This window comes from Triturus cristatus, chromosome 4_2 (genome assembly GCF_964204655.1).
Source record: "Triturus cristatus chromosome 4_2, aTriCri1.1, whole genome shotgun sequence".
Lineage (NCBI taxonomy): Eukaryota > Metazoa > Chordata > Amphibia > Caudata > Salamandridae > Triturus > Triturus cristatus.
The window spans coordinates 335,640,956-335,656,222 of record NC_140586.1 but is presented as its reverse complement, the minus strand read 5'-3'; the positions used below and the strand labels follow the sequence as shown (position 1 = coordinate 335,656,222).

The 15,267-nt window shown below is 47.5% G+C and overlaps 1 protein-coding gene across 5 annotated transcripts in view; it reads left to right on the top strand.

Moving 5' to 3' along the window:
* The window catches only part of SMG7 (SMG7 nonsense mediated mRNA decay factor), a 596,979-nt gene that overhangs the window by 284,414 nt on the left and 297,298 nt on the right, over positions 1-15,267 (top strand). For all 5 annotated transcript variants that reach the window (XM_085601728.1, XM_085601725.1, XM_085601727.1 and 2 more), the window contains 2 exons: positions 1,271-1,390; positions 13,216-13,654. In XM_085601728.1, the coding sequence (XP_085457854.1) occupies positions 1,271-1,390; positions 13,216-13,654 (559 nt within the window). The remainder of the gene's footprint in view (positions 1-1,270; positions 1,391-13,215; positions 13,655-15,267) is intronic.

Genomic DNA, 15,267 nt, shown 5'->3' with positions numbered 1-15,267 from the left:
GTCAGCGTTGCATTGCCCAGCGGGCACCCACATGGGGATTACCAATCTAAACGACATAATTAGCCCACACACCCTCTTTTCATCAAACTGTTCTAAAAAGATCCCCAGCAAAGTGTCCCCTTGTGGGTGCCCATCTGGCAGTGCAGAGCCAGCCCAATGAGGACCTCGCCCAATGATGAAGCATGACACCCATTCCGGTGTGTGAGAGCCTTTGCTCCTTTTGGAACATATTCCGCACTTAAACCATCCTGCACAGTCCTTTGTCTTTTGTTTTCACTAGCAACTGCATACCTTCGTTCATACTCTAGATCTGATAAGGGGCTCACAAGCTGGGCCTATAACACTCCTGGTTCCCCCTCTTTTGAAATAACTATCTCCATCCTCACCTGCCTGCTTTAAAACAGTCTAACCTTTGAGTCGATGCACATTGCCCATTAAGGGAGAAGTCACTACACCTTGTGACTCAAAAAATTATTCGGTCAAAAACAACTTGTACACGTCTGAGCCCAACACTAGATGGCAGGAGTAAGCAGAGCACATTACTACATGCCACAAACTGATGCTTGCAAGGTGAGTAACACACACAACGTTGGGAGGCATTTTGGACCTATGGTAGATCATATTCATGCTCTACCTGAGTAGACACCCATCAGAGTGGGAAAGTGTTGGCAATTCAGCACTTCTAAATCCATCCACTAGATGGTGGGATTATGTACAGCATGTGAATCTAGAAGCGCATCAAGCTCAAACCATTAAGGTAAGTAAATGATTTCTTCTAGGTTCCTGTGCAGCAATTTGCTTTAAGCATGTTTTTTGCCGGGTATTTGCCTTCCCTTTCTCAGTTTGGTAATCTGTTTCCACTTATTTGGGAATTGGACTAAAAAACCTGATGTACAACTAAGGAAAATTACCCTTGTGATGATTCCATAATTCATAGCTTGTGATTCTAATTACCATCAAATTCCAGTAATCCATGGCTCTGAAAATTACGAGGATTTGTTACTACCTACTCTAGAAAACTAGGTTAGATGCACTGGTGATGAATTGGAAAGGGGAGGGCAGAGGTCTGTAAATAAGATTTGTGAAAGGTGATGGGGATGAACATGCAGTACGGACTCCATTTATTGGTAAAAATTTGCATCTTGGGTGCCACTTTCCTTTTCCTTGGTGAGGTAGTAAAAATGCCCACCTGTATTTAACATGAAAGAACCTGGAGAAATGAGTACTGGAGTCACTGCCATTAACACTTCCTTTGTTTAATTAATTTCAGAAACCTGGATTTCTCCAAAGGCCACCAGGCAATCACTGGAGAGAAGGAAGTGCAGCACAAATTGATTCGACCTCAGCGTCTAGTTTCCATGGGCAAATGGATGTGTGAGAACCTACCAAGGTATTTTTTCTTGGTCCTGTACACCAGCTCCTCACCATCTCTAATGTACTGAATCTTTCAGTTCTTACACCAAATCAATGCATTATCCACTATCGCCCCCCCCCCCCCTCCATTGATTTGCAGAATACTATGGGTTTTACCTAATAGTGATGTGATCATTGCCTTCTTATTTCTTTATTGTAAAAAGATTGAAATGCAAGGTTTGACGTAGTGCTACACATGTAAAAGGTGTAATTTGTTTAATTTATAAAGGCAAGTAGACATAGGTTAAGGGCTATCTTGCTAGATGATAGTATGACCATCTATGTGCTATTTACACATCTCCATCTACTTGAAAGCTCACTCGTTAGCTTGGTAAAGCTGTGCCACCCTGCTCTAAAATGTTTTTCTCAAGAGCCCTGTACTTAGCCTCCATTGAGTGTGACGGATCTGTAAGCCCACTGGAGGTGCACCACCCACTGGGGTTTTGTTTTCCACTTTAGAGGTTCAGGAACACCTAAAGTATAGCGCATTTCTGAGATGCTATCTTCTCAACCATGGTTATGTTGTGCTCAGTGGTAGTGTTTATAAAGTTGTAGCGCAGACCTTTTTACCTGTATCCCTCACTCTAGACTGCGTACTGGTGTTTCCAAGTTAAAAGGTTTGGCAAGCCCTCATAAATGGCAGTATCAGCTTTTCATGTGTCTGAGGAAGTGTGTGAGTGATTCAGGTGGTGTGATCAAGCTGGTGTCCCTCTTTGCTTGTCAGTCAAGATAATGGCTCCTTTGTGAAGGGTGTCCATTCCCTGTGTGTGTTATGTAGCTCAAGGATATGTCATCTCTCTATTCCTTTGCTCACCATGTGGTTTCCCTGGCCTTACTAAAACCTAACCATCTCGGATTTCCTGTATTGATACAGTATCCCTCTGCAGTAGGGACAGATCCGGCTATGCGGCTGTGAGAGGCTGGTACATATCTGACCCAAAACCAGTCCAATCTAGTCTGAGAGCTCTTTGTTCAGAAGCCTGTTAAATGGGACCAGGATCAGGGAAAGGTGCTGGATTGTAGTAGTATGGGGACTTATGAATGTTGCAGACCCTCTGCTTGGCTCCAGTTTTGCAGCGTGAATCTTTCTGGATTCACTATGCTGTGCATTATTCCGCGATCTGGTGGTTGGGTCCGGATTCGTAGTCTTTCTTTTTTTTTTTTTTTGGTGTAGTCCAGGTGGGTGTCGGCGTCCCACCATTTGGTGTACCTCTCGTGACGTCGGCGTGCTTCCTGCGGAAGTCCCACCTTTGGGGCGCCATCTTCAGATTCTTTTTTCCGCTGTTGGGTCTGGATCGTCAACGAGAAGCTCCACAGTTTGAACGAAGAAAGAAGAAGAGCACGAGTTTCATAGAAGGGAAGTTAAGCGAAGACTACAGAGAGGAAGAACATAGAGCCGGGACGACGAAGAAGGAAGAGAACATCGAAATCTTCGACGTCCAACGGAGAATGCGCACTCAGGGACTCTGAGCGCAGGAATGAACAAAACACGCCGTAACTCCCACCACAAATACGCGCAGAAGGACCAACATCCGGTCTGCAACCTTTGCCTGCCTATCGACCACGAAAGCAAGGACTGCAACGCCTGCTCCGCCTTCACGCCGAAGATCCTTCGGGTGGGAGAGAGGCAGAGAAGAGCCAACTTCAACATGGAAGGCAAGGGTAAGGCCCCGTCTCTGTACGACCTGGGCCTCTCCACCGACGATGAAGACAACATCGCCGAGGGACCTGATGACTTCACGATCGCAGAGACCGATAAGAAAACGTCTGACAAGGTAGGAGAGACGTCGAACACAAAGACCCCGAAAGGGCCCCGAAAACCAGACACTGACTCGAAAAAACCAGAGTCCTCGAAAGGAACACCGGCGCCGAAAATTTCGACGACCGCGAGTGGATCCAAGGACGAAAGGCCCAGCGGATCCTTCGAGAAGGACTCCCAGGTGCCGAAGGCCGCCGAAAAACCAGGTTCGTCGAAACAGGCCCACGAGGTGGGGCGTTCGACTTCGAAAGTCAAGGCCGCGTAGACGTAAGCTCCGTCAAAAAGACCAGCGCTCGACGCCGATCATGCCTCCGAAATGGAGAAGAAAAAGAGAAGGCTCGAGGCGGAGATGGAGAGCATCCTTTAGAGGAAGAAGGAGTTCGATGAAAAGATGAAGAGATTCACAATCCCGGCGACGGTTCTCGTCGAAGTTGACGCCGAAGAGCAGTCGAAAGCTCCCGAGGAAGGGGGAAGGAGATCTCTATTATGAGGGAGAAGAAGAAGAGGAGGAGGAGCAGTCGATCTACGGCTCGGCACCGTCGACGACGCAAGAGCTGGAATGGCAGGACCTAGACGCCGAAAACCCAGAAGAGCCCGTAGAGACATATCCTTCGAGGCCTTCGCCGCCAGATGATATTGGGGCGTACAACATGGTCATCAAAAGCACTGCTGCAGCTTTTGGCGTGAAACTAGAGGAAGAGAAACCGAAGGCAGATTTTCTACTCGAAACACTGCTACCCATCCAAACTAGGAGCCAGTTCCTGCCTATGCTCCAAAGTGTGATGCACCAAGGGAAAGAGGCGTTCAAGGACCCAGCAACATGCCGATCCATCACGCCCAGAACAGAAAAGAAATATAAACACTCCTCACAGGACCCGCCATATATCAAGGGATCGGTCACTGCTGACTCCATTATTGCATCAACGGCCAGAAAAAGGGCCAATGTCCCGGTGACCTCGGGGCCACCTCCTGACAAGGAGAGCAGAAGGATAGACCTCACTGGAAGGAATATAGAGAGGAACGCCTCAATGCACTGGCGCATGGCGAACTCAAATGTGCTACTGAACAGGCACCAGTACCAACATTGGGACGAGATGGGGGACCTAATCAAACATCTACCCGAACAATACCAACAGAGGGCTTCCCATCTAGTGGAAGAGGGGAAGAATATAGCTAACTCATGCCTTAAGACGGCATTAGATGGGGCAGAGACTTCAAGCAGACTGATGGCAATAGGAATCACTGAAAGGAGGCAGGCCTGGCTCAGGATTCAAACAAGAGGTCCAGAATAATATACTGAATACCCCTTTCAACGGAGAGACGCTGTTCGGGGCACCTGTGGACGAGAAGCTCACCCAACTCAAGAAAGAGAATGAGACGGCAACGTCCATGGGGGCCCTGCAATTCAGGGGGATGCGAAGAGGTACCCCGACTCGGAGACCTTTCGGAAGGGGAGGTAACCAGCCGGGAACGTCTCACCAAAGTTTCCAGCAAGGCCAGCAAGGCGAGAGCCACGGCCAACAGGGGCAGCAGAAACAAAACTGGCAGTACCAGCCTAGAGGCCAGTCCTTTCGCGGTAGGGGGAACGGACGAGGACAAAGAAGAGGGGGGAGACCAACCCACCTCAAAGTGACTTTGCACAAAGAAGATGGCTCACCCACAATATACCTCCGAGGGTGGAGCAGAAAAGGAACAAAATGGAGGGGGTACACAAACCAAACGCCCACGAGCATGCAACACCAGTAGGCGGAAGACTGAGGCTTTTCCTCCGGGAATGGCAAAAAATTACTACAGACAAATGGATACTCAACATCATTCAGTACGGATACTGCATAGAGTTGGAAAGGAGCCCTCCAAACAGAAAACCAAAAAGAAGGGAACACTCGAGACAGGCACTAGCACAACTCGCATAGGAGGCACTACAGTTGCTCCAAAAGGAGGCCGTAGAACCAGTACCTTTCAAGGAGAGGAACAAGGGAGTGTACTCAAACTACTTCCTGGTACCAAAGGTGGACGAAACACTAAGACCCATCCTGGATCTATGGTTCCTAAACAAGTACGTAAGGACGAAAAAATTCAAAATTACGTCCCTACAAGAACTACTCGCACAGATGGGAGACGGGGACTTAATGTCCACAGTGGATCTCAAGGACGCCTACCTGCACATCCCAATGAACAGGCAGCACAAAAAACTGTTAAGGTTCACAATCAACATGGATCACTACCAATTCACAACCCTGGCATTCGGGCTGAAGTCCGCACCAGGGTCTTCCCAAAATACCTTACAGCGGTAGCAGCGTACCTGCGGAGGGAAGGGATTCATGTGTACCCTTACCTCGACGACTGGCTAATAAAAGCAAGTTTGCGCGAGAAATGCGAGGAACACGCACAGCGGGTCACAAGGACACTAATGAACCTGGGGTTCTCAATACACTGGGGGAAATCATCAATGAACCCAGAGCAGGTGAAGATATTCCTGGGGGCACAGATCAACACCAGAGACAGATCGGTGATGCCCAGTGAGAAGAGAACAATAGCCCTACTGAAGGAGACGCGCCTCTACCAGAAGGGGCAAGCTCTGACATTGAGAACAGCGAGCAAGATCATGGGGATGATGGCGTCATGCATCCACCTAGTCCCCAATGTACGGCTTCACATGAGACCGTTCCAGGAATGGCTGCAACAACAATGGTCACAAGCAAACGGAAGTTGGGAGGATCTAGTGGTTGTTACGCACGCAGTGCAAGAGGAGATAGCATGGTGGAACAGGGAGAACATAACTATAGGAAAGCCCTTGACACCACCATGCCCAACTGTGACCATTACCACAGACGCATCCCAGATAGGATGGGGAGCGCACATGAACAAGGTCAGAGTGAGGGGTCTGTGGACTCCAGCAGATGCGGTCAGACACATCAACTACCTGGAATTGATGACCGTACTGCTAGCCCTGAAGGCCTTCCAGAGGCAGCTATACAACCAAAGTGTTGATACAGACGGACAATACTACCACAATGTTCTACATCAACAAGCAGGGAGGAACACAATCGTTTCCCCTTTCCACTCTGGCACAAGAGATTTGGAGATGGGCCATCCCACTCAAAATAGACCTGCTGGCGATACACCTACCAGGGAAGGACAATGTGGGAGCCGATTGGCTCAGCAGGCAGACCTCGGCATCCCACGAGTGGGAGCTCAATGGACAGGAAACGCAAAGGCTATTCAAAAGGTGGGGTACACCGACAATAGACCTGTTTGCAACACACCTGAATGCAAAATGCCGAAACTTCGCATCCAGACAACCAGAAAAACAATCCCAGGGGAATGCCCTATGGATAAGTTGATCAAGGACATTTGCATACGCCTTTCCACCATACCACTGATGCACAGGGTACTCAACAAGTGCAAGACCAGCAACATGACAATGATCCTGGTGGCACCACAGCGGGCAAGACAGACATGGTACTCACAAATAGTGGAGATGGCACAGGGACCTCCACACAAATTTGCAAAAAGAAAGGACTTGCTCTCCATGCAGAACGGAGAGGTTCTGCACCCAGAGCCAGAGAGCCTCGGACTGGCAGCTTGGCTCCTGAGGACATAGAGTTCGCACACCTGTAATCTACCTCCAAGCACTATGCGAGTGCTGCGGGAGGCAAGGAGACCAACAACACGAAAATGTTATGGGGACAAGTGGAAAAGGTTCACAATGTGGTGCAGCAAAAATAAACTGCAAAATAAATTGACAAAGGAATCAACGGTGCTTAGATACCTCACACACCTTCTAAAGGCGAAACTATGCTCATCCTCGCTGAGGGTCCACCTAGCGGCGATCGTAGCTTACACAATAGGTGAGACAGGAGGAAGCTTCTTTACGTCACGGGTAGTAAAGAGATTCCTGGAAGGGGCAAAAAGAATAGCCCCACCAAAGAGGATGCCGCCTCCGGCATGGAACCTCAACATAGTCCTGACGGAACTTATGAAGGCGCCCTTTGAGCCCATTCACAAGGCCTCCCTTCAAATGCTAACAATGAAGACAGCCTTTCTGGTGGCAATAACCTCACTGCGCAGAGTAAGCGAGCTGCAAGTGCTAACGCTGCAAGAGCCCTACATCCAGAATCACAAGGACAAAGTCGTAATGAGAACGGACCTACACTTCATGCCAAAGGTGGTGTCAGCATTCCATATAAATCAAACAATTCAAATACCAAGTTTCTTTCAGAACCCAGCAACAAGCGCTGAGAGGGCACTGCACACTCTAGACGCTAGAAGGGCGGTGATGCACTACATCGAGAGGACCAAAGAACACAGGAAAACCAAGCAGTTTTTTGTGTCCTTCGCAACGAGCTTCCTGGGTAGACCAGTGACAAAAAGCACCATCGCACGATGGATTGCACTAACAATACAATTCTGCCACAAACAGGCGGGGCAAGAACTATCCGAGGGGCCACGGGCCCACTCCACAAGGAAGAAGGGAGCAACAATTGCCTTTCTGGCAAATACACCCATTCAAGACATATGCCTGGCGGCAACATGGGCTTCGGTGCACACGTTCACCAAGCACTACTGCGTGGATATACAGATGAACAAGGAAGCACAAGTAGGACAGAAGGTGCTCCAACATATATTCAACGACCAACGCTCATCTTCCACCCAGCCGCCACAGAGATAACAAACCGCTACAAAATCTATGCACAGCATAGTGAATCCAGAAAGATTCACGCTGCAAAACGAATAGTTTACCTGTCGGTGTAGTTTTGCAGCTTGAAGATCTTTCTGGATTCACTAGCGCACCCACCCACCTCCGCCAGGAAGATGAGGCAGGAGAAAAAGGGTGGAAGGACAAAGACTGAAATAACAAGATAATACTGAAAGGATATATTTAAGAAAATTACTTAACGCCTAGGGTTAAAAAAAAAAAAGAGAGAGGAAGGGAAAAAAAAACGAAGATGGCGCCCCAAAGGTGGGACTTCCGTAGGAAGCACGCCGACGTCACGAGAAGTACACCAAATGGTGAGACGTCAACGCCCACCTGGGCTACAAAAAACAAAAGAAAGACTATGAATCCGGACCCAACAACCAGATCGCGGAATAATGCATAGCATAGTGAATCCAGAAAGAACTTCAAGCTGCAAAACTACACCGACAGGTAAGAAACTATTCGTTTCCTGCCTTCACCACCACAGGTGTATTACTATTGAGCCTCTTTTCGGGCAGTTATTAGTCATCATTTAGACTTGGATGAGACGTGCACAGCAGTGTAGGGCAGAAGACATGGGACCAGAAGGTGAAACTCTGCTTAGTTACCAATCTGTCAAGACTGATCACAAGTGTAAGAAGCCTGCAAAGTTGCCTTGCTTTTGTGATCTATGGAGCCATCCAGAACTTACCTACCTGTCCATTGAACTGTGCTGCAGCTAATAGGAGCAGCAAGCTTCACCCCAGAAAATAGCACAAGGCCCAGCTGACTGGAACATCTGTAGGGATCACATCTGTGTGGCCTCATGTTTCCCAGAGGTCTTCATAGTATACCTGGAAAAGAGGAAGAACTTCACGTGGGGCATGTGGCTGTATTGCTGCTCTTATTTTGCGAGGGAGACCCTCTACGATCCTTATTACAACATTTAGATATTGTGTATCCTTTTCCTTACCCCTATGCTATGGTCCAGCAGGATCATCAGGCATTCAATACTCATGCTCCCATAAGAGAGCTGGTTGTGCTCTGTTGAAGATCTTGCCTCTATTCCTTACCTATTTGAACCATCCTTCTTGACTCTGCGGTTACCAAGATATTGACTGTCAAGTCTGTCAAATCTTACCCTAGGTACAGCAGTTTCAATTGGGAAGTGGTGTTACCAGTACCTACGCTGAGTTCCCCAGAGCACAGCGACTGAATTTCAAGATACATGTTCCAAAACCTAAAAGGAACACAATTTGGATCCGTAGAAGGAGCTGGTCTTCTATTTTCATCTGTCCCATTAAAAAATATGAACACTTTGGAGTACATTTTTCCCAGCCACCGGAACCAAGCTGCACCCAACTGATGAGCCCCAATAAGATTAAAACCAGTCTTAGATTGTTTGTGTTCCAGTTGAGGGAGGTTCTGGCCTGGCAGTTCAAGCTGGACTGTTCCTTTTGGAGCAGGGACAAGAACCTATTTGCTTATGACTGGGTCCAAACTGAGTTGGCATGGTGAGCAAAAGAATTATGGGTTGGAATGCAACCCGAGCGATTGCCAGTAGTTAGACTTTTTGCAAGCATTCCTTTCATCACCGTTTGTGTGTTTGATGTACATTTGACAGAGCCTGTCCCTTTACCTGACACCAGTCACTATAGCCAGGGTAACTTTGATTCAAACAGATTTTCAAGAAAACCTTCATTGGTTGGTAGCGGTCCTTGTTTGGGTGTTGGGCTTTTGGATACCTTTTTTGGCAGTGATGCTTTTTTTTGGGCCTAAAGTGTAGGGAACTCAGATGTTCAGGCTGTTGAATTGTCCACTCTTACCCATGGTTGACTCAGGACCACAGTTGGGCCTATTTCCCACATCAGAATCCCTTGCCCAATTTTAGGGCACCTGGCAAGATGAAAAACTGCAAAAAAGTACGGATCTGACTGTCAATGTCAATCAAGCCCTTTTTGATACCGTTGGATATAGGACCATTGAGCGAAATCTAGCACTTGCAAGCAATAGAAATGTTAGCAGGTTGTCTCTCAGCCACCGATTTGCATTTGTTTACTGTAGGAAGCTTGTTCTGTATATACTATACCAAAATTAGGTATAGTGTGCAGAGTCCAGTGGAACCCCAAAGGTAGGCAGAGGTAAAAGTAGGTAGCACCTTACTCTATTTGTGGAAGTGTAGGCGAGCCGGAAGACTTTATCACAGGGTAGAGTTAAGCATTTGTTGTACACTCAATCAGCAAATGAGGTAACACACTCGAAGACTGAACTCAGACCAATTTTGTTTGTATAAAAATAGTTATTTTATTTCTAGAGCCAAGCCTGGCACAGGTAAGTGAAATAAATGCTTTGCAAAATATACCAAATATTATGCAGTGTTTACAAGTGAATGCAAGTTCAAATGCAGTTGTTTAAAATACAGGTAAGTCAAGGTATTGAAATACTGTACAGATTACTTTATAGATTACTTTTTAAGTTATGTTTTCTACTTAGTGTGATATACCTAGATACACACTGGGACATTTCCTAGAGAAAACCTAAGTAAAATCAGTTTTGCTCAATTGTAATTTTTCAAGTTTCCATACAAATCAACTCCACACTTAGAAAATTTTCCAGAGAAAAACAGGCAATGTATTCCTATGGAGAGAAATAAACTTATCAGATAACAGGTAAGTAATTGGTCTTTTGGGTTGAGTTTCTGAGGTTAGAATAAGGGTTCCCCGCAGGGTCAAGGATGCACTCCATAAACACCGTCAGCGGCACTAGGGCTGCCGGGTGCAGAGTGCTGAGGCCCAATGGGGGATCGGGGGCCTCCGGTTGGTGGCTGCTCACGAGCACGCCACAAGGTTGTGTAGGTTGTGGGAACAAAGCTCCTAGGGTTTAGCTCATGGCAAAGGGGATCCAGTTTAGCACAAAAGGCGCACCCATAGCAGCACAGGAGCGGCCGGGTGTAGGGTGCTGTTTTGGCGTCGGGTGCCCTGTTATCTATGGGGAATCTCAGTTTTGGTTTTTAGCTGCAGGCTCGGTCCAGGAAGACTTCTGGGAGGAACCAACAGCTGGGCAGGTAAGTTGGGGGGCTCAGGATGCACCTCAGGTTCTTTCCATCTAGGACGCAGGGTGGCTGGATACAGGGGTGTCTTTTGAGGTTGGATTTCACCTTACTGGGCCACTTGCGGTTGGAATGGAGGGATCTCCGTGCAGAGGCTGCAGGTGACGTCGGGGAGTCCTGGAGGGGTCAACCCACGGTGGGCTTGGACTCTGGAGTGCTGGGGGAACTCGCTGGGACCGGTGGGCCACTTTAACTCGGGCCGTAGGCGACACGGGCAGTGGTGGTTCCAGGCGTCTGGTTTCTTTGTCCTCAGCAGGCTCAGTCTGTCTTGGGAGTTTCTTTTGAATAGAGCTGCTGTTCACAGGAGATCCGGTCTTTGTGGAAGGCAGTCAGTCCTCCCAGGGTTATGGAGGTTGCTGGCTGCTGGACAAGGTTACTTTTGGTGTGGGATCTCTGGAAACTGCAGACTGGCTGGTAGGGCTGGGGCCAAGTCGGTTCTCTGCAGTCTCCTCTGCTGGGCGTCTTCTTTCATCCTTCTTTGTAGGTTGCGGGTATCTGCCTTTTTGGTTTCAGGGCTGCCCCCTAAATACTGCATTTAGGGGGCGTTTTAGGGGTCTCTAGGTTAGTAGCCGATGGGCTTCTGACCTTTGGGTGACTACACCCTTTGTGTTCTCACCCCGCGTGGGTGATTGGGGACAATCCCTAACCCTGATTGGAGAGTGCCTGCCATCTGCAAGACGGTGGGCACTGAAGAGTGGGCTTCCCCTCGCCTCCCCCACCTGAGGGGTGGCAGAGGTGGGCACACCATCAGGACTGTGCTAATTTTTCCTGCCTGTCTTCCTGCCGAAAAGGAGGGTAGACAGGAAGGGGGCCTGCTCCTGATAGCAGGAGAGGCTGGGAGTAGCATTACAAAGGCGGCAGGGCCTTTGAAGCTCCCCTGACATAGATGGCTCTTCCTGGGCCGGGGGAGGTGTGACCACCTCCGCCCAGGGGAGGCATTTTCTGGGCTCGGTGAGCGAGGGCTCCCATCCTAGGGGTACAGAAACCGGTCTTGTGGTGGCTGGCTGGTGTGTACCAGTCGGGGAACCCACTAGACGCTACCCGTTTTTCAGGGGGGAATCTCTAAAATGCCCTCTATGTACATTTTTCATTAAATCCTACTCTGGCATGTGCTGAGAATTTTGATACCAAACTTCCCAGTGTTCAGCAAAGCCATTGTGGTGCTGTGGAGTTCGTAATGACAAACTCCCAGCACCATATACTCTTAATGGCATTACTGCACTTACACAGTCCAAGAATTGGTCTAGACACTGTAGGGATACAGGACTCAAGCACCTGTACCCTCACCACTGGTATAGTGCACCCAGCTAGAGGGGTGGCTGACCTATGCCAGGGCAGTAGGTTGTAGGCATGGCACACAAGGATGTGTGCCATGTCGACTCTTCATTTTGTTCTGCACCAAAACACACAGCCTGCAGAGACCGTTTGTATGTAGAGGTACAGGGCCTCTAAGGGTGGCACAATAAGTGCTGCAGCCCTTAGATGCCTTCCCATGCCACAGTGCCCTTGGTACCTGTGGTGTCCCTTACAAGGGGCTGACCTGTGGCCAGAGAGTGGCAATTGGGTTTTGTTTTCAATGCAGTTTTAGGGAAAGAACATAAGCCCTGGGTACACTCAAAGTACATCAGCAGTTTAGCAAAAAGTAGGGGCAGCCATGCAAATAGAGGGCGCTTTCTTACAATGAAGTAGCTAGAAGCATACTGAACAAGTTCTTGGAAGTACGATCTTTCCCACCCGAGCTGAAAATCTACTGTTGGACCACAACTCTCGAAAAACTTTGACCCATTCCCTGGTAACATTTTCAGAAGAGCAGTTTTTGCTCAACTCCCCTAATTGTACTGAGGAGGGATTTTTCCTCTGTAAACGAACAGCACATCTTCTCTTTAGCAAAATTAGGCACTAAGGTGCACAGAGCTATAGCTAGTACATGGAACATTGTGATGCCAGAGCTTTGGAATCCCGGCATTCATGGCAGATCGACCCTTAGCAGTCCATTGTTGGTCTACAGCTAATAGTGTTCTTCTGACATGGGTGCTTTTTATTGAGGGTAAATAATTGTTATTGAGATGTTCAGGAACTATTTTGTGTGTTTTAATTCCAAATGACTATGATATAAACTGTGTAGGTAAATTTAGCATTGTAGTTTGGCAAAATGATTTGTTTTGATGAAGCGCCAATTGTGTGCTTATAGGCAGTTAGTTCCCATGCACTTTTCTGACGCTTCCACTAACCTTTTGTATATGTTCCTTTCTTTAGGTTAATTCAGTGTCAGAACAACGGAGGAAAGCTATTTTTTGTTACGGATATCCCAGAATTAAACATGGATGAGCCAAATGACTTGAAAGACACCATTGTCCTTCGTGAAGCTTCCCCCCTTGAGTCTTTTTCCACTGATGGCAGCGCAGGACTTAAATCTGTGCTATCCGCAGGTCGACCCCAGGGTACCAGCTGTGAAATGTCAGAGAAGCCCATGGTCACCTTTAAGGAGAACATTAAACCTAGGGAGGTGAATCGTGAGCCAGCGCGTAATTTCCCCTCACGGGAGTTGTGCAAAAATGGCAGGGACTTTGGAAAAGGACTGAATGGACCCATCAACAAGAATGATGTCAAAAAAGACAACAAGCGGAAGAACGATATGAAAAGGAATGGCCTTGATAAAGTCCCGGATGCAGGAAAGCAAAGTATTGCTGTGCAGGTAAACCATAGTACATTATATCTTCTACAAATTTTCTTGTTATAGTTTTTGTGCATCATCTCTCCTTGCTCAGGTTCTCCCAAAACCTCTACCAGAAGCTGATATTTGCACTACTTTAGTTTGAAGCACAGGATAATGACAGTAGCTCACTGTTGCTTTTTGGCAAGGCACAGATGTGCTGATGAACACTTCTAACATTCCCCAACATTTGTATTCTGCCCAAGTTCAAGAGTGGATCCTGAACATTTCAACAGTTGCTCCCACGCATCAACATTTGGCCAAGGTCATAACTTGTGATAGCCTTGCACAGACTCCAGAAGTGATGGCAGGGATCCATATATAGGCGCCACCCCTGCGCACGAATGTTAGTTCCTTTTTTTCTTGCTTCCTTCAATTTGGATTTACAGTGCCACTCGTGCACTTTTGTGTGTTTTTTTTTTTTTTTTTTTTTTCTTTTCATTTTTTTTTTTTTCACAAAATTAATTTTTGTATGACCATGTACCAGACTATAAATTACTATACTACAGTCTTCAAACTGTGCCCCAACTGCATGAAACAGATTTCAGTCGTGGACCTACTTGACATCTGTCTGTGGTGTTTAAGGTCCCAGTATGATACTGTCCTTGATGCACCCGAAGGCTATTACAGAGCACAAGGCAAATCTGTACGTCACTGAGCACAAGCAACAAGGTAGATCACACCCCTGTTTTGGGCCCAGGCGTGCTCCAGGTCTCTGTCCTGAGGTAAAATGAAAGACCGGTTGTACCATAGACATAAGTCCAAACGTTATTGCTGCTGCCGTCACTCCCACTCCATCAAGAAGTTGCGCAGTCTGTACTTGAAGGATCTAAACCCCTACTCCATGTGCGATTTAGAGCCTGTTCCTATTCTGGTTCCAGTTTGCCCGACTTGTCCATGTTGTAGCTGTTTGGAATGATTCCGGGTCTCTCTGGAGCTCCTTTGGGGCCCCATGGATCTGCCATGGTCCCCAGTCAGGCCTCTCCTAGTGGGACCTACTCTGGTCCCTGCTCGACCACCAGTGCCAGATAAAACCTCAACACCTGTGTTGCATGGCACACTGGTTCCAACTTTGAATGCCTGGCTCCGCTCCTGATGTGTCGATTTTGGATCAGACCCCAATGCCAAATTTGGATCTGGAAACGTTTTCAGCTCAAACGCAGTCAACACTATGTTTAAAGATAACAAACGTTCAACTACTGGTGTGGGAGAAATCCCAGACAGTGGCACGACATTAAAACCAGTTTTACCGAAGACCAATTGCAGGCCTCAAAAAATGTTCTGCATGATGTGGAGTAGGCAGACCATTTGCTTTCCCTCTATTATAATGATGACCTGTATTTAAATGTATAAGATACTAGAAGCGCATTACTCAGTGGCTCACAGGAGCAATGCCCAAACAGATTACTAGCTCCTGGATAAGAGACTGTTTCAAGAAGTTCAGAATATAACTCGAGACATCTAGCACATAATGACTAGGAGGAGACTACCACAGTGACTGGATGGACCTTGGGTAATATTGAGCGTGTAATATTGAGCTGTAGATTCTTATTGGAGGCAGCACAGTTAAAGAAAATAAGGAAAGCTTTCCTGAG